At 47.4% G+C, this 20,172-nt stretch overlaps 1 protein-coding gene across 1 annotated transcript in view; it reads right to left on the bottom strand.

Moving 5' to 3' along the window:
• The window catches only part of LOC119373720 (open rectifier potassium channel protein 1), a 107,752-nt gene extending 94,101 nt beyond the window's left edge, over positions 1–13,651 (bottom strand). Inside the window, exon 1 of the mRNA XM_037643781.2 lies at positions 10,989–13,651. Within this exon, the coding sequence (XP_037499709.1) occupies positions 10,989–11,003 (15 nt within the window). The 5' untranslated portion in view covers positions 11,004–13,651. The remainder of the gene's footprint in view (positions 1–10,988) is intronic.
• Between the last annotated feature and the right edge of the window lie 6,521 nt (positions 13,652–20,172).

Here is a 20,172-nt window from a genome sequence, read left to right on the forward strand (position 1 = left end):
GTATCCGCGATTTCGTCGTACGTGTCCGCGCTAGACAGACTTAAATACGAAGTCGACAGGGTGAGGTCGTTGACCTCTGATGAAATTTCCGAGCTGCACATGCATGCGCGGCCATACAAAACAGGCGCGAGCGAAGCTCGCGTACTGTGCTCTTCTGATCCGCGAGAGGCGCTACAAGCCGACGAGATTGCGCACGAAATTGATGCAGTTGTAGCTTGAGAAGGGGGCCGATTACTCACTTCAGTGATTTCTGAATCAGCGTGAGCGGATTCTTGGTGGGCGTAAGGGAACTTTTTTGTTGGGTGAGTTGGTGTACGTTCATGCTTGCTTTAAGGCAAGAAAGAGCGCAAACACGAGAAATGACACAAGAGAGAGAGAGAGAGAGAGAGAGGAGGGAGAGGGGTAAAGAAAAGACAGGGAGGTTAACCAGGAAGAACTTCGGTTGGTTACCCTGTACTGGGGGAGGGTAACGGGGATGCGAAAGAATGAAAGAGGAGAAGAGAGTCTGTGAAGACACTGCAAAGTCATGACAATGACACTTTCTAAAAGCAACACACCAACATTGTCTGACACCAGTCATAACTTGCCGTTCAGTCCGGTTTCTCGAACAAATCGCAGCAACGCCCCCATGGCCGCTCGAAAGTACACGAGACAGAGCGCTGTTGGTAAACGGATTGATGAGAATGTTTATGTCGCTGCTTGAGTGAGTTCTGACATTACATAAATATCGTTATTTTGCCAGTATCAATGGTTCGCCCGCATTAGTGGAGAGCCAGTAGCACACGCCATGCCATTTCGAGGTTCTCAATATTTTGCCGGCATCACTGCTGTCAGAGCTAGAGTCGACGACGACATCTTTGACGTTTATGCCCAGGTCACGTGACTCTTCCAACCGTAACCGGGACCGGCAGTTTTGCTACTGCGTTGAAGTCATAACGCTGAAAACACGGGGCTGAAGGAAGCTTAAGGGTAGGACGTGCGCTGTCCTGTTAGGTTTCAGCGTTATGGCTTCAATGAATGTACCTAAATAAGTAAGCCCAAGAGTTTGTACTCTTTGCTACTGCGCTTTTTTTTTAGGATAGCGAAACACGCAGGATATCCTCAGTTAGAACGGCAACATTATCTTCAACGAACGTCAGTCCAGTGATGCTCTGATACGTATACACAGAAGACACAAGCCGAGCTCGTTCTATACCTGAATTTCTCATTCTGCTTTATAAGTCCTCGAAGGTCGTCGCTCTTTGAAAAAGGAATCGAGAGTAAACAACACCTGCGAGAGCTCGTTATACGAAGAGCAGTGCAACTTGCGGCGGCGCACTTTTCCCACCGGAGTGCAAAACAACGCCGTGACGTCGCAAGCAAAATGGTGGTGTGGACGACCGTCATTCATCTCCCTTCCTCTCGCTGCGACCTTTCGCTGCGCGCTCCTAGCGCGTCTTCGGAATTCCAGACGCAAATCCATTTCTCTTTGACAGCTGGCTCACAGGTCCGGGCCCTTGCGTTAGAAAACCTGGGCGCCCGCGCTTGCGGCAACAGCGCCCGGCTCGCTTTCTACGGGCCGCGCCTGAATTTTCGACTTGCATTCGTACAGTTCTTCGACGTGAAGCATCGCTCGTCTTTAAAGGAACGCTAAAGTGAAACAATAATCAAGTTAAACGGATGCCTCGTTCTCGGAAAACTTTGCTATCGTTAATTCCATCATCAGAGGTTAATAATTCGGTGCGGGGCAGACTAGACGGCCACATTCGGTGACTAGGGTGAGGGGGGGGGGCGCCACTTCTGCCCCCACTGTGCCCCGCCTAGAAACGAAGCGACAGAAAGTCCTCTGTGCGAGGTCTGCGGTACCGAAAAGAACGTCGCGACCGTCAGTCTGTCAGTGTCTTCAATATGATTCAGAAATTGAAATACTTCCTAACGCATTGCCACGGCTGGACGAACGACCGCTGGGCGTGCACATTATCCAGAACACGGTCCCCATAGCTCGTCAGTCCACAAGCCACTTTTGTGCTCCTTGAGGACAATACGCCTGTGCGAACGCCTTTGATTAGCGGTGCAATCCCGCAAGCATCAGCGAACGTTCCCATGATCGATCCTTTTTTTTTTTTTGCCCTTGTACGGTGTATGCTGCGCGAAGTGTCGCGTCGCAGTCAGAGCCACGGAATTATGGGTACATTTTGTTAATGCGAAAAAGAAGCGCTTTACGTCGGGATCGAACGAAAATTTGACAGACGTTATTTGCATCACGGAAGTTGTGGCGTGCTCTTTTGCGCACGTAATTTCCGTCACGGAAATGGCGCCACTAAAGAGTGCACTAGTTTTCATGCATCCGTGTGAGACGTTTTTTTATTCACTTCGGCTTTCCACTTCCGGTCTCTTAATCCCCTTCCGGTTACAGGGGCAGCAAAGGAAGGCCTCTGAGACAAGTTCTGTCAGGAACGGTCGTGGAAACCGCCTAAACAGTGATTCTAACAGAGTGCGTTGTATCTGTTGCATTTTTTTTTTGTAACAGTGCATAAACTTGGGCACCTGCCATTCCTAGCATTTAGCAGAGCTGCAACTGCTTGTACGAAGACATATTTCACATTCGTGTTATTTTCATGAAATAGGCATCAACCATTTTTTCTATGCCGACAAAATAAAGTGAATTCGCTCACTCACCGGATCTTTACACGGCCGGTCCTCGTTCGGACTCATACTCAGCGCAGCCGTCAGCACGGCCTCACCCGCGCTCAGACTCACCGAAAGTCTACTCATCCGCCCTCATTCGGACTTGAACTCACCAGTACTCTACTCAGCTGAGCTCACTCAGAGTCAAACCTACGGATAAGTCTGAGTGAGTAGACTTTTGAATGAATTTGGCGACTTATCGTAGAACGCCCTCTCTATATACCTCGTGCGCTGCATAGCGCGTATATGCGACCTTCATTGGACGGGATGTTCGTACGCCCGCCGCCATAACCATGAATGGTGGCGTAGACGTCACGTAATAGTGAGTGGATGTAGTTTACAACAGCTGCACTAAACAGGATGTTTTGCATTCTTGTTACTGCAGAAAGAACAACAAAAAGAAGAGGACATAGTAGTGTACCGGTGGTGGCATACTACTTTGTGCTGCCTGGTGCAGTTCACGTAAACAGCACAGAATGAAGCTTGCATGAGTAGATGACGTGCATACTATCTATCTATCTATCTATCTATCTATCTCATCTATCCATCTATCCATCTATCCATCTATCTATCTATCTATCTATCTATCTATCTATCTATCTATCTATCTATCTATCTATCTATCTATCTATCTATCTATCTATCTATCTATCTATCTATCTATTTATCTATCTATCTATTTATCTGTCTTGTCTATCTATCTATCTATATATCTATCTATCTATCTATCTATTTATCTATCTATCTATTTATCTGTCTATCTATTTATCTGTCTTGTCTATCTATCTATCTATCTATCTATCTATCTATCTATCTATCTATCTATCTATCTATCTATCTATCTATCTATCTATCTATCTATCTATCTATCTATCTATCTATCTATCTATCTATCTATCTATCTATCTATCTATCTATCTATCTATCTATCTATCTAATCTATCTATCTATCTATCTATCTATCTATCTATCTATCTATCTATCTATCTATCTATCTATCTATCTATCTATCTATCTATCTATCTATCTATCTATCTATCTATCTATCTATCTATCTAACTTATCTGCAGTAAAGAAAAGGTACTTATTTGATTTATTACTAGAAATAACGAAGGGTTATTGTTTCACCCCACGGTATCGTTTCTCATTTCACTGAAGATATTTCTCACTGAATTTTACTTTACGAACATAATATACACGACAGCGCTGAACACAAAGAAATATTTCAACATATAAACATGCATACAATTAACAATCAAAACAATTGGTTTACTGGCACTTGGGCCGGTGGACCGGCCTTCATCAGACTCTGATGAAGGCTGGTCCACCGGCGGCAACGTCAGTAAACGAGCTGTTTTGTTTGCTATACGTGTGCATCTCTATTTTCAGCATTTCACGCACCGCACAACTTGTTTGTTTGTTTTTCTTATACAGCAGGTTGTCGTTGTTTGCGTGTCCCCCTTTTTTTTTTCAAGATGACGTCGTAGGTTACGGATGACGGCAGAATCAAGGATATCAGGACGTGTTTTCTTTCTTTCGGTCTCTTTCCTTCTTTCGCCGTTTGCCCTCATTCTGGCGTTCGTGAGCGCATATAGTTCACTTCGCAGTTGCGTTGTTTTTCCATTCCTTAAATCATTGTAAAACGCAGCTAATCGTCAGTCGCTGTTTACACGGAATAAATACCTCGGAAAATGTGATGAGCCGTCAACGAAAAAATTTCTTTAAAGATAAGGGCACATCGTTATGTTACTTCTGAAACCTGGGTGAGCTGGTTACCGGCATTGTTAAAACATGCACAGGTACACTTCTCAGCAACACCATGCACGAGTTTACACATGTGCGCCTGAACTTATGCGGGTATAATTAATGATTAAGAGGCACACGCAGAACATTAAAACAGCACGCCTCAGTGCTAAACAAACAAAAACATTAAGAAGCCCTTCCCCTACTGTGTAAATGAGGGCTTTTCTTTCTTTCTTTCTTTCTTTCTTTCTTTCTTTCTTTCTTTCTTTCTTTCTTTCTTTCTTTCTTTCTTTCTTTCTTTCTTTCTTTCTTTCTTTCTTTCTTTCTTTCTCTTTCTTTCTAGGTAGCGCAATCCAAAGGTTTCACAGCGCATACAACGAGGACGAGCAAAGAAGAGACAAAGAAGGTAGCGCCCATCCCCAGAACGCTGTTTTCGGCCTGAATCGGCATGGCGTCTTTCGTGTTCTTTCCAGCTTTCGTCAGCAACGGCCCAATGAAAGGACCACTGCACGATCACGGGAACGCGGGTTAGAAACAATTTTCTCGAAGTCGGAATTTTACTGAAATGTGTGATTCCTGATATGCACCTCACGCGTTCTCCAGCAGATCGCTCTTACTCCACCAACCCGAAATATTTCATTGAAGCGCCCATGGCAACTGCACTGCTTCCCGATTGTCCTTTGCATCGTGGGTGGAACGCATTCGTCTGCTTCGGTTCAGTTCACATTGGGAAATCACGGGCGCGTAGCCTGATGGTCAAGGCACTCGCCTTCTGACCAGGGGAACTGGGTTCAAACCCCAGCCCCGGAAGGAAAATATTTTTAAAGACGATAGTCTTTCTTTGGATACTTCAACGAAGAAATTTTGGTCTGTCGGTCTTTCTGTCTGTCTGCCACACGATCCAACCACCCGGCCAACGTTTAAGCACTTGCTGAACGCCTAGCCATCTTGAACTGCTAGCGTCTTTCATACTTGTGAACATTGTCGATCAAAAAGCAAATATCACGCATATATGAGGCGCAACATCAGTACGTAAGTATTACGTTGTGTATTCCTTTACTAGAAAATACACAGATACTTAATTCTAAAGACCCTAGTGTTTGTTAGGCTGCGCTGAAAATGCTAGTGTTTCTTAGGCTGCGCTGAAACGGTGCAGTAACGGCCGGCAGAAGACTATAGTCTTTTTGTTTTATCGATTATTTCTTTCGTGCGCGACACCTGTGGGTGTGGAGGGTTTTTGTGTGTGCACGTGACGTGTTTCTTTCCGCGTCGGTGGGTTTTTTGAAACATCACCAGCTTCACGGGCCAGTCAACACAAGCATCTTCGAAAAATTGTTGCAGCGAGGCCATTATGCAGAGCTCTGATCCGCTGCATTTAGTCGACAGTCGGCAACCGATTCACCCGCGTACAACGCTTGCGTTATTGTAAATCGTACTCTGGCGGCGGGGAAATTTCCCGGCGGCGATGCTATTTCAACAATTCCATTCCATACTCCCTGCAGTCTTCTGTGCACGCAGTGTACATACAAAGAAAGCGCGGTGAAGCACGTCAAACTAAGCACAGAATTCCTGCGCGCCGTCGGATCCCCCACTGCGCGCACCTGTGCTTACACGTTGTCGTAACCATGGTAACCGCGAATCGAGGGCTCCGCGGTACAGGCGATATTTATAATATGTTTCATGCATCAAGTGCAACGCTATGAGAGATAGCGGGACTTCTTGCAGTATATATGCGTTCTCACCAAGAAACAGTGCAATTATTTTACCACCCGCAATTATTGAAAGAAGGGGATTTCTTTTTTCTTTTCCGAGGGGCTAGTTTATATGTTAGACAGAGCCAAATGAATCGAACGGACAATTAGGCCAGGGAAAGCACAGAGGATGTTAATTGTTGTCCTTAATTGTAATTGTGACGTAAATTGAAATTAATTGAAGGGGACGAAAAATTACCCTTTTCGTCGGTGGTGGGATTTTTCTTCCGCCGGGTTTTTGGTCGATTTCAATTCATTTCAATTTACGTCAGAATTACTACAATACAGTTAAAGGCAACAACGTTTTCGATGCATTTCCTGGCCTAATGGTCTGTTAGATTCATTTGGCTGTAGCACCCGTAATAAGATTTTTTTTTTTCGTTTTTAGACTGAGTAATAAATGAAGATGCTTTTTGCCTTGGAAATACGCAAGCCCCGTTTTTCACACGCTTGTCAATAGGTCCTTCTGGATCGCTTAGCATCTCTCTGCTTTTCGTATCGTGGCCTCCGCGATTAGTTCCGATAAAGCGCAGCCGGAGCCGATCGCGGAGGCCACGTTTGCAACGACGAAATCCACGTGCGAGATACGCGGACTAATACATTTCGCTGAACGAACTTCTTGAGCAGCTTCCACAGCGTCGTACCTGATGTATAATAATAACTGTTGGGGTTTTACGTCCCAAAACCACGATATGAATATGAGGGACGCCGTAGCGGACGGGTGCCGAAATTTCAACAATCTGGTGTTTTTTTTAACGTATACCTAAACCTAAGCACATGGGCCTCTAGTATTTCGGCTCCATCGAAATGCGGCGGCCGCCGGGATTCTATACCGCGACCTTCGGGTCATCAGTCGAGCACCGTAACCACTAGACCACCGTGGGCGTGTGAGGCGGGAAACTTATGCGTTGTGTTTTGACTATGTTTGGGGGTTAAAAGGGGGGCAGGCGAAATTTTGATGAGGGGGGGGGGGGCTCTCTGGCGTCGCCTCTGCATACACAAGAATGCGTATAAATGCCTGTGTTTGATAATACCGTAATATTGTTACGGGGAAAGACAGACACAGGAAGGACTACACACATGTGTTTTTCAAACTGCGTATGCATGCAGCACTGAGCAAGACGAACAGCTGGCTCGAGTCTCTCTCGTCGGTATCATCGTCTTGGTAATCATGATGCTTGAACTAACAGCGCGTAACTACACAGGGACTTAGGAAGACAGGGACAAGCGCAGAATGCGCTTGTCTATGTATTCATAAGTGCCTGTTTAAGTTACGCGCTCGTATTTCAAGTATCACGAATCACACACTCGCCCAATCAGCCATTCTGATGTAATCACGAACGAAGCGCCTTCAACGAGTGCTTCTGCTACGTAAGAATATTTAATAGCGTCTGAACGCGAGCCAATTGGTGCGTATTCATAGGTAAGACAGCGCAATGTGAATACGACAACGTATACACAGGACTAAAGCGCTAGTCCTGTGTCTACTCGTCCGTGTTTCCTTTGCGCTATTTTACCTATGGTAACAATATTATTATAATTGTTATAAAAGTTTCGATAAGCATCCCCAAACAGCACAGTTTGTTATGTGGGACGCCGTATAGTTGTCAGTTCCGGGTTTAAATTTGACGACGTGCGCACAAATCACCGTACACAAGCGCTTTTGCATCATCGCTTTTGCAAGCGCTTTTGCATTCCGCTGTCATCGTAGTGCATCCGGTGCGAACCCGCGACCTCTCGATCAGCTGCGCCACGTGACGTAGCCGTTCACCGTGCTACCGCGGCGGTTGTGTCATTCACGCAATCGTACACTCGCCCATACAACAGCTGCGTGTAGAATTCGAGCTATACAGCCCCTATACGTTCACATACACAGTTGCAGCAGTAGCAAAATAACGAATACGAGGCTAACGACGATTACGTCATGGCATGCCGCCCCTGCGTAACGCATATTCTCGAACTCGTTTCCTCACGCCCCCAATCTACTGCACACCAGGTGGCTTTCACGCTCGATTATGCGAATGTATAAAGAACCCTGCGTACAGACAGGTAAATAATGCATTTCACATAAAGAAACTACAAAAAAGCACACTCTAAGAAAAAAAAAGGGTGTCCTTTGACTCTTCTTTTATGCATGTGAGAGTCACATATGTAGCACTCTCTTTAGAGAGTCACACTGACTCTCTTTTTGGATGGTTGACTCTCCTAAAGAGAGTCATTTTAACTCTCTAAAGAGAGTCAGCGTGCCTCTCTAAAGAGAGTGCACATGGTGTGATTCTCACATGTATAAAAGAAGAGTCACAGTTCTCAGAGTGTAGCGTTATAACGGTATACCTTTTTGTAGTTTCTTTATCTGGAATCAATTCTTTACCAGTCTGTACACAGGGATCCTTTGTACATTCGCGTAATCGAGCGTGAAAGCCATCTGGTGTAGCTATTTTACCGTGCATTTTGTACCACGCGAACGCCGCTTTTCATATTCTCTTTAGCCACGCGAACGCCGCAAAGATGAAGCGAACGCGCAGCTTGCGCGGTCACGTGGTACTTTTGCTTCATTTCTCTCACGCAGGCTTTTCGATCAACGTCACGTTCGCGTGAGACGTATAAGGTAATGAAACATTCGTTCATTCATAAGGACGACGACTCGGTGACAGAGAAGAGCCGTGGACCGTCAGGGAAATAACAGCGCCGCGAGGATCACGTCGACGTCACAAGGATATATATACCGGGGGTCTCAAACACGCGGCCCGAGGACCGTTCGCTAGCGGTCCGGCCCGCACATATGACTGTCTTCGTCCCACTTTTTTTTCCTTAATAAGTATGCCCATGAGCTAGACAAACATGACTGGTCTCAAGCATTCTTTTTCGTGAGACAAGTCGTGTGATCACGGTGTGTTGAAGCATAACTGTGGAACAAAAGCTCTACGTTTTAGGATCGGCGCCCACATTTCAATCATTCTGCAGATCGGTATCGAAGTTTATCGAATCCTGACTCCAGACAGCCTTCAGAAATGACCTATATGTGAGATATAGGAAAGGCTTCCCTTCAAACGGAAACGTTAGTTGACAGCTCGTTCAAGTCCGTTCCTGCAAATTTTGCAGTGTTGCTTGCGTATATATACACGCGCACATACAAACGCACGCACGAACATACATAAAGTATGGTTGAACCCCCTTCCCCTCCCCCGAAAAAAATTTCTGGCTACGCCCCTGCCATGCAGTGTCGTCGTGCATATAACCACTCCCGGTGCCGGCGCAATCCGTAGTGCCTATAACATTGTTCTTCTTATAGTAAGGAGCACATCAGTATTAGAGCACGTAGTAGAGTCGTAAAGAGCTGCGCCTTACGAGAACAGCACACTGTGCACGTGCTCACTCGACTGTGAGATGAAACTCGCGATAGAGCGATGCTGCTCCGAAAGCTTTCATTTGCATAAACGTCATTCACGTGCGGGCGACGAGGTTCTCGCATCACCGAATGACGCGCGTCGTATCAAAGGGTGCGAGAAGGGACAGTGCTAACGATGCATTTCATTAGCGCGGTATTCGCCCGCATCCGTTTCCATTTGGGGCAGAGATCAGAAAGAAAGAGTGAAAGGTTTTTCGAATCCCACGTCATTGTTCTTTCCACTATACACGCCAGGTTCATCCGAATGGCAATTACCGGATGAAATATCGGCATTATAGCCTGCAGTGTTTATGTTGTAAATGCTTTTTCTTCGTACTTTGTATTATAATCTGGGTTGTTTTCTTCGTTCACACAGGAGCTTATGATGAACGCTGCGTGCGAGGGACACGCAGATGTAAAAACTCCGGCTGAACAGCCAATCCCCGCGTTGCTATCCAACAGTCCATTGTTTCCTCTCAACACTTGTGTCGAGATCCAGCGAACGTTTCTAACGTAAGGTAAGAGTGTAGACAATAGATAGATTGGTATTAAAGAAATTAATTAGTGGCTGTTTTAGAACAGCGCTCCGAATAGTGTTTCTTATAAACCTGAAAGTTCATCTTGATAATGTCACATCGACCAGAATGCCCGAACACCGCATAATTATGTGCCGATTTGTTAATCAAAATGCGGCCTCTAATTACTTCCCGGTGTGCTCGTAAGCATACAGACTTGTTCCAAACTGGAGTTCTGCAAAATTAATTGAGTCGCTGTTACAAACGCGGGAGACAGACCTGGATGCGCAATAGCGCATTTCATGGTTGCTATTTCAACGTTGCATTTGTATTTATGCCTGTGGCACAAAACACGCTGACGCTGGCGCCCCTCTCTCATCCCGAGATCCACGCGGCGCATCTCCCCCCTTCCACAGCTGCAATGAATTTGATTTACGATAGGCAAACAGGACGGTACGTAGAAGCACTCAACCGCCTCAGCCTTAACCAACCGCTCACGCATCATTCAGCTAATCGTATACGATTACAAATCTTCAGTCGTCTGTTCCTGGAATGCTATATCGGGTTCCAAGTTTAGTTTTCTTTTACTCGTTTTCCTGCGCAAGCCCCAGGAACGGTGCGTGAAATGAAATCCTTGATTATAATAGTAATTGTTAGCATTTGACGTCCCAAAACCACGATACTATTATGAGAGACGCCGTTAGTGGTGGGCTCCGGAAATTTCGACAACCCGGGGTTCTTTTAACGTGCACCTAAATCTAAGCGTACGCGCCTGTAGCTAGCATTTTGCCTCCACTGAAATGCGACCGCGGCGGCCGGAATTCGATCCCGCGACCTCCGGGTCAGCAAGCACCATAGCCAGTAAACCACCGCGGCGGGTAATGAAATCCTTGAAGTTTTGGCGAAAAACGATATGTGGCTTACCGTTCTGGGAATCATGATTGCTTCCGGTAGGGGGACGCAGATTCGGCGAAACGGCCAGGTAGTTGATGCAGGTAGTTGATACGAGGGCGAAGCGCACTGGAATCCGGCTAGGTCGCCGACGCCGCAGACGAAACTACGGCCACATAGCGTAATCCTTCCCGGCCTTCAGGGGTTCGGTATACACATACAAGGTGCTGCTTGATAGACACCACCGACAACTTGGCTTCCGTACACAAATTGCCCACGCAACTGGCAGGCTGGGTCCGACTCGTCCGCTTCTCAAGTCTGTCTGTCGCGCCTTCTTTTCTTACCGTATTCTTTCTTCCTCGCGTCCGACGAATATTTCACTCTTCGCGTCACCAGGATTCGCCGTCGCCGTCAGCAGACACGTCACTAAACCGTGAGCACAAAGATAAAAGACACGCCGCCGCGAAACCACACACTCTCAGGAGCGAGCGCGAACCACAGACACGCACACACACACACACACACCCCTCTCTGACGTCAGGCGCTGCTTCTCACGTTGAAGACGAAAGTCCGTGCGCCCTAGCGTTGTTTCGTGCAGGAGTCGGACTTCCTACTCGTATGTACAAATCTGTTTCTGTCTGCACTCGGCGACGTTCTAAAAACTCCCTTACACAGCGATCACACAGCTGTGTTCGCCCACTCAGGGCCACGAAACGCGGTCTCCAAGCAATAGCTCGATCAGCTATAAGCTGCACGCTGCTGCAGCTGCAGCTCACATTTGCTCCGAGCAACAGCTGCTCTCTTTGCAGGCTGCGCACCGGAGCTTGTTGCAGGAGCGCCGAGGCGTCATCGAAGTCTGGGCGACTCTGGTCACTGGTCCGTACCCAGAACTCATTGTAGGTCGTGCGATGCCAGTAGTCTGCTGACGTTGGCTTCGCTGCGGTGAATCCCGTCTACTTCCGACGAAGGGTCGTCGACCTACTTGTTCTTAACGAAGAGCGTGCAGGTATAGTTCATCTAGCGCCGCTTTGAAAGCCACATCGACGGAAATGGGACACACGCCCCCCTTGTTTTGAAGACGTCACAAGATAGCCGCTCCTGGACGATCTATTGCAACTGCCGGACCTCAAGAACGAACTTGGAACCTCTTTCGCGTTGGACGCCGGAGGCTTTAAACGACTCGACACGCGAGAATCGCAAATCCCGGAACCAGCACACTATAACTGAAAGCACGAAATGTTTGCGGGTAGCTTAATCGATCATCACATCAAGCCGTGCGGAAGATCCAAGTCCTGCGCGAGTACGGTGTCGCCGGGAGCTGAAGGCGAACCGCCGCGGCGATGGCGTCCGTCGTACTTTGCAAACACTACACCTGTTCTAACTTCTTCATGCTTAATTCCAGAACGCGTTTCTTTGTTTTGTTACACATATTTGTATCGCACAAGTGTATTCGGCTCTTCCTGCCGTTCTTCGGCTTACGTGGGCGAGAATCTTTCGACGCGAATGCCGACAGATGAGACAGGTTTTCTGAGAAATCAGTCCAGGAATCTTGCATCAGCACTGTAGTACATCACTCCGTACTGATTGCCTGGAAGTAGCAGGCACTGAAAACGAAACTTAACGCCCGATGACGAGAAGCGTCGGCGCGAAGCCTGCATCCAGTACAACGACAGCCGAAAACAGCTTCAAGTCGTCTATTGGTGAATCCAAACGCGATTGCCGCGAGCGCCGCAAAAAGCAAAGGATCTGCTGGGCGGGAGAGGATAATCGACCTATGGCACTTAGATGAAAGATATCGACAGTTTCACAATTTTTCACCGTGACGCTTGCAGAAGGCCTTCATCGAAATGGGCACCGAATATCCTGAGGAATGGGGCAAGAGAAAGTGTCTCGAATAAACACAAGCTGTGAGGTATCACAACGCGCATGCGTTACAAGATCGGCGCGACGAGCGAGTAATCCAATTGGGACGTCTAAGGCTGTTCTGGCAGCACCGGTGTCGACAACGTCTTCAAGCTTCAAGTCTCATTAACTGTATCGCGGACAACATGGACACGCGACAGATCATCCACGGGCGCACCTCACTTCACGTGCCACAGCCGGGGACCTCCGGCGACGAGGCATTCCGGAAGGTCCTGGACAGCGGTTCCTCAGGGCCGAGCGTCATCGGTGGTCGCATGGGTACCGGCGCCCGTGCGGCGCTGCGGCCGCTGCTGGTGATGCCGTCTCCGTCGTCGGTTCGGGCCTCTCTGGTCCTCGGGTGGCGCGAGGAGGGTGCGAACCGGGGGTCCGGACCCGGTCCCACGCGGTCATTATTTTTAGCTGATCCTCTCTCTCTCACTCCCTCACCGGCGGCGGCCGCTCCCCTTTGCGCTGTACCCGCTGACTGCTCCCGGCGTGTGCGGCGGCAGTTCTGAGTCGCTGCCAGCCCAGCTGTGCGAGCCCAGAAGAAAAGGTGCGCTGCCCCGACGTAGAGGAGGTGACGGCGATGGGAGAAAGTGCTTGAGGGGAGAGAGAGTCTTGTTCTTTTTCCAGGGGGGCGTGCGAGGGCAGTTGCTCCGCACTCGCGGTAGCAGCTTGAGCCGCCAAGTGAGCACCTCGCCACTTGTGTGCGTGCTCGCGCTGACGCCGCGGCGCCGTTCGCTTCTTCAGCGACGCCACGCGCTTGTACGGGCTGTCGATTTAATCGAGGTGTGACGATCGCTGCTTCTTTCCTCGGCGCGCACGATAGGCGCACGACGATTTTGGCCGCCATCGCTTTGTTCGGGCGGTATGCTCGCTGCACGCGAAGCGAGCGCATGTGCACACATCCTTGTAATTTTTTTATAACATCGCACGAGCGTCGGTTTCACGAAACGGTAGTTTCTAATATCGGTGCGAAGCAACGAGATCAGTGATACGACGGTCGGCGTCACATCGGCTTTCTGAACACGTGATCGCACTGATACGGCTGCTATTGTGTATGCGTTTCTAAGCAAACAGCGTAGCAGATGATCTGCTCTTGCACATCATGTAGGTAGTCTCGTAACTTCTCGCCTATATTAGGCGCTGCTATGTCCAGGGGTCAACGATCGCGAGATGTTAAAGATTTGCAAGGGTGTACGTATACATTTACGTTCACGGTAAGTAGCCCCAGGTGTTTAACATTAATCCAGAACCAACCACTACAGCGTGCATCTTGATCAAATCCTGAATTTGGCACGTAAAAGCACAAAATAATATTTTCCCGTTTGATATGTGATGGACGTACTGGGATCTTCGCCGCCATCGGGGAGCGGTCCGCTGCGCGCATATGCGCGCCCTAGGAGACCAAAATAAAGTTTTTCATCCATCCATCCGGCCATCCATCGCTTTGGCCTCACGGTTTTCGCCATGCGCACACGCCTCAAGTGTATACTATTTTACGGATGGGTGTCGGTGGACCCATATTGAGCGATTTAACCTTGCCGTTTTGTACCTTTAACAACTAAATGATCAGTGCTAAGTTAGACAATATACACATGAAACCGGTTGGGTTGGTTCACTGAACGTTTCCTGACCTTATCAAGTCACGTCATGATATATATAAAAAATAAATAAAACCCTCGTCTAACAGTGCAAGGTAGCGGCGCCCATATGCACATGCTCGCAGGAGCTTTCTATACTCACGTTTTGGAAAGCCGCGTTCGCATGCACCCTCCTCTGTTCACGCTTTGTTCTGGCTTCAAGTATGTGGTTTTTCCCGGAGCTTGGAACCTCGGCAGTTCGAAAGTCCGTCGCTAAAGTCTTTTGCCCCGTTGCAGTTTTGTTGCTTCGTCCATAAATTGTGCAGTTAACGTTAACGCGTCCGCTCCTTTACAAGGGGAACTGTCGTGACTAGAAACGTATTAGTTTCTTTGCGGAGATTACGCCATTGGGGCGGCGTATCTTGTCCGACACAAAATAACTTGGAGTACGCTTGAGCTTCGTCTTGAAGAGTAGAAGGCGATAGCGTAATCGGCCCCAATTCGCATCGCCTTCTCGATTGCTGATTGGCTTCGGTTCTCAGTGGATGCCTCACCCGTGCCGAGGGGAAGCGAACGTCTGTGCGCGTAACATTGGCCGTTTCAAACTATCCTACAATGCCTACTGCGAGCACAGTTACGAAGTGCCCACTACGCCATGATTCCTCGCTTTGCGAATCAGCGAAAGGCCCATTACGCGCCCTTAAGGCGCAACACACGAACCTACCGCAGCTCACTTTGTTGATGCTTTTGCTGATGACGATGGTTAAATACGTCTGAGCGCATTCCAATGGGTGGGCCTTTAAAACACCCACTCGTTGCGCAGTTCACATGTTTTGACGCCTCGCGCCATACTACGCTTCTGCCACGCAATATATTACGTGCGTTAAGGAAGCTCTTCCCACTACATGACATGCATAGAGTGTTTTTCTCCGAAGCATTTTCAAGCAATGGCGTGGGTCTGTGGTATAACACCTGCTTGCCAGGCAGGATGTGTGTGTTCGGTTCTCTCTCGAACTGAAGATTTTTATTATTTATTTTATTTGCATCTTTTTCGATGTTTCGCTCACGGACAAGATGATTTTTCACTCACAATCAATGACGCCGACGCCGGAATTTCTGCGAAAATATCTCTTCAACGCTATCGCGTTCAAAGTCAATTCTCTCTATACCTCGAAGTAGTGGAGTATTGTAAGTCCGTTATTTTACTGTAAAGCATGCTATGTCATGCCGACAACACGTGACCTGTCAGCAGGGTTCCATGACGTTAAAAGTATTAAAAAAGAGAGGGGGGGGGGGCATATAAATGACGAGTATAGTTTGAGGACAAATTAATCCCCCTAAGGGCGTTAACGTTTCTTATAGAGCGCATAATAAATTGACGCACTTGTATCATACAAGAGGGAGGAGCCATCGATCGTTACGTCGCTAACGAAGCTTCTCTACGTGCTAATAACCTAAGATGGCTGCCGCAATGGCGTCAATGCTTACTACGTATTAGTTTGCCACGAAGCGTTGACGTCACGGATGACGTCAACGCTTCATGTTCATCACTGCGGGTGCTTCGCTTCGATGTCATTGGCCTCTGTGCTAGAAAGACGTCACAATCCCCACAAACTCCTTAAATCTCATCTGACCACCTAAATTTCTGTCTCCCCCTCGTGTGCTTGCCTTCTCTTGGAATCCAGTCAGTTACTCTTAATGACCTGCGGTTATCTTGCATACGCGCTACATATGCCCTGCCCATGCCCGTTTCTTCTTCTTGATTTCGACTAAGATGTCCTTAACACCCGTTAGGTCCCTGACCCACTCAGCTCTGTTTTTGTCCCTTAGGGTAACACCTATCATTTTCCCTTCCATTGCTCGCTGAGTCGTCCTCAGTTTAAGTTGCACCCTCTTTTTAAGTCTCCAGGTTTCTGCTCCGTAGGCATACGTGTCGGTAAGATGTGGCTGTTATACACCTTCCTCTTGAGTGATAGCGGTAAACTATCATTCATGATTTGAGAATGCCTGCCAAATATGCTCCACCCCATTCTTATTCTTCTAGTCACTTCAGTCTGATGCAGGGCCGTACCGAGGAATTTTTTTCGGAGGGTGTTCGGAGAACGGCTAACTTTATCAACTGATGGTCGCTGTGAAGGCTTGCAAATATTTTAGTGTCAAAAGTTAAAGCTTGAAAAAATTTCGGGGGGTGTCAGAACCCCCTCCCCCCCCTTTAGTTACGGCCCTGGTCTGATGGTTCGGCTCCGCGGTCACAACCTGTCCCATGTAGACGTATTAATTTACCACTTCCAGCGCCTCGCTACCTACCGCAAAGCGCTGTTCTCTTTCGAGACTGTGGCACATTACCTTAGTTTTCTGCATACGAATTTTCAGGCCTACCGTTCTGCTTTCCTTGTCCAATTCAGTAATCATGAGTTTCAATTCGCTGCGTCCTTCTCAATTTAAGTTGAACCCAAGTCGTAAGCCCCTAAGTACCAGACGTTTCAATTTTGGTTTACATCCCCGCCTTTCCTTAATTTCTCTCTCTCTCTCTTTCTATCTCCTTCCAAACGTAAGCCCACGCCGACTGGCCCGTTTCCCGTTTACACTGGCGAACCCGTCACAATAATGGCGCCTCGCAGTCCCACGCTTTGTGCAGACGCACATATAGAACTGCCGCTAACAACCCCCGTACCGCGTTTGGCGTAAAGCACGCACCGGTGTATATATGGGTGTATATATAGGCGTATATATATGTGGTTATATAGGTGTGTGTATATATACACAGGGGGTGTATAAATCGTTGCCGGGCCACTGTTTCGGATCCTAAAGGTTTACGAGGACGTGTCCGTTGACTCTGTTTAGACGGAGCTCGTGTCTTCTCGATGCACTGATGGTTGTCACCGGTATCCAACGATAGGAGCCGATGAACGAACGAAAAAAAGGGCATACAATTGGTCAATACACGAAGGGGTGTGTCCGGTTGTCTCTCATACCATTTCGTGCGCCGTGTATTGTAAAATGAAATTTTGTTAATTTTCACGAGCACGTACAGAAATCGAGAGTAGTAAATTAAAGAAAATAATAAAAATGATAAAAAAGTAAAACGACCCTAATGCAAGACTTAAGTGCGCCTGAGAGTGGCACTCTCGTTGACTGTGTTGCTAAACTTGTGATTAAATGTGAGCCATCATGTTTTCCTTCTCAGTCGACCCTTGCCCCCCCGTCTCGAAAGCTTCCTGCACCTAATGTGGTTTTGCACTGGCTCCGAGATCGGAAGCTTCGCAACCTTTCTGCACCTCACCTCGCATTGTACTACCTCCGGGATCGGCACACCTTGACCCTTATTTATATGTATGTTCGTCCGTCTGCTTACATGTTGCGTAAATATATATACACATACACACAGAATGTAAAACCTTGGGAGGGAGTGGGGTCTTGAGCACCCCAAACCCCCACCCCTCTGGCTACTCCAATGCCCTTTTCAACCTCTCTTCACCCGGTTTATTGTCCTAAATTTCATCTGAAAGCTCCCTCGCGCAGCACTTACGTTTTTTCTTATCGTTTCTTGGTGCATGCGATATTTGAAATAAACTTTTGTATAGTATAACTTAGGTGACACAGGGACCAGTGTATATATATATATAGACGCCAGCGATGTATACTGCGTCACTGCTCCCGTGTGTTGAATATATGATCGGGTGGTGAGCTCGGCTGACTGCGAACAAAGCCGTCTCCGACACGTCAGTCTTGACGGTGACTCATCCGTACGCACCGACGCAAACAAGCCTAGTCATGCCTATAAAACGTAAGCAAACGGATCCGACGCATCAACGAAATATTGAACTCTGCCGTTCATGCTCTTGCCACTTCGTGTTCACGTCAGTCCTACGTTTCACCAGCGAACTCGTTGCCATATTTGTATACATTATACTCGGTGTCACGCAATGCTTTTCGGTTTGTGCAGTTTTAGCGCCGTCATCTTGCTGTATCGCCAAGTTATAAGCGGTTAAAGCATTTATAACCCAACTTATAAGTGGTAAACGTTATAAGCATGCATCAAGCTGTTCAAGCCTTTAGTCCTCATCATTTTCAAAGAAAACAAAAGTCACTCGCGCGATTGATTGATTGATTGATTGATTGATTGATTGATTGATTGATTGATTGATTGATTGATTGATTGATTGATTGATTGATTGATTGATTGATTGCCTCGGCGCTCGACCTTTTTCTTCTTTTTTTTTCCAACCTTATCTTCGAGTAATATTTGAGGTTGCTATCAAGACACCACCGTTAAAAATATGATTCCGGGGTTTTTCTTGCCAAAACCACAACATGATTATGAGGCCTTCCGTAGTTGTGGGGCCTTTACGTGTACCGAAATATAAGCACACGGGTGCTCTTGAATTTCGCCCTCATAGAAGTCGAACCCGCGCAACTCACCATCTAGCGCAAGCAACTCTTCAACCACTAAGCTACCGTGGCGGGTCAGGGCACCACCTAGCTATCACGAGATTTTCGACTGTTCCTCACTGTTATCTCCCCTTTCCTATAATCTGCACGTGAATTGGGAATTTCGCAGCGACTTTAACGGCTTCAATCACTTTTACAACTTTTGAAAGCAAGACCGCTGCGATATATTTTCCAACGACGCACGCGAAGTCTCCTGCAGTGTTGTTTTTTTTTTTTGTTACTTGACATAAAACGCATGCGGGAAGTTCGGCTACGAAACGTGCCAATTATCTTGTAATCTTGACAAAGGAGAACAGGAAAAAAGTGATGAAAAATGCAACGGAACTTTAAAAAATCGCCAACAAAAGTCACTCACCAAAAAGCCAGTGCACTGACAAAACAACTTCATGGATCAAGGATAAAAGAGGCTTATAAAAGTGATCAGTACAAGAACAATTCGTCGCATCAACTGATCACGTGATGGTCAGGTATGTCTTGCGAAGAACTAAGCGCGCCTGTCGAACGGCGTCGTCACATGCGCGTCAACGCGAATCAAAGCGGAATTCGTTAGCCTTTGTACAGCTCGGAGATACACTCATCGCTATCGGTTCGTCACACTTCATTGGCTGAGCATAGTTTGGAAAACCGCTTGATTTCTGCGACAGTTCGTTCGCGTCGCGTGTACTCCATGTGAGTCGTCGTGCATTTCGTGCGAAATGTCATTTATGAAAATGTGACGAAACCACGCGATATATGGCGCTCCGCAGGCGTAGCGATACACCTGCTCATATCTTATCGCTGCGAATGATATTTATGCGGGGGTGGGGGGAAGAAAAAAAAACTGCTGCATACGCAACGCATTCAGTTAGCTGGTATACGTACGGCCAAGCTAATTCGCGGGCCAGTCATTTATAAAGGCCAAATCCTTAGATGCCTCATCAAGCTCGAAAAAGTTGCCGTCGGCGTCGGCGGCGTCAACACGACTGATGCAACAAATCTTCATCGTGAGATGCGTCAGCATGACGTTTGCTGCACGGCTGCTGTTGACACTGGTTCCGGCAGCAGCGATGCTGGCAAAATAGTGTGAGATTTTTATATACACTTCAAAGGTAGCGTTGAAAAGTAGGAACAGTTCGAGGGACGAAACCGCACAGACGAAACGCACTGTTATGTTATTCCAACTAGCCCCAGCACACAAGCTTTAATCAATACAGTGAGAATTACGAAGCGGCACGACATAGGTCACTGACCTCTAAGCGACACGGGTTAATCAGTGACACCGGTAAAATAGTGATAGTTAT

Source organism: Rhipicephalus sanguineus, chromosome 11, assembly GCF_013339695.2.
Source record: "Rhipicephalus sanguineus isolate Rsan-2018 chromosome 11, BIME_Rsan_1.4, whole genome shotgun sequence".
Taxonomy (NCBI): domain Eukaryota; kingdom Metazoa; phylum Arthropoda; class Arachnida; order Ixodida; family Ixodidae; genus Rhipicephalus; species Rhipicephalus sanguineus.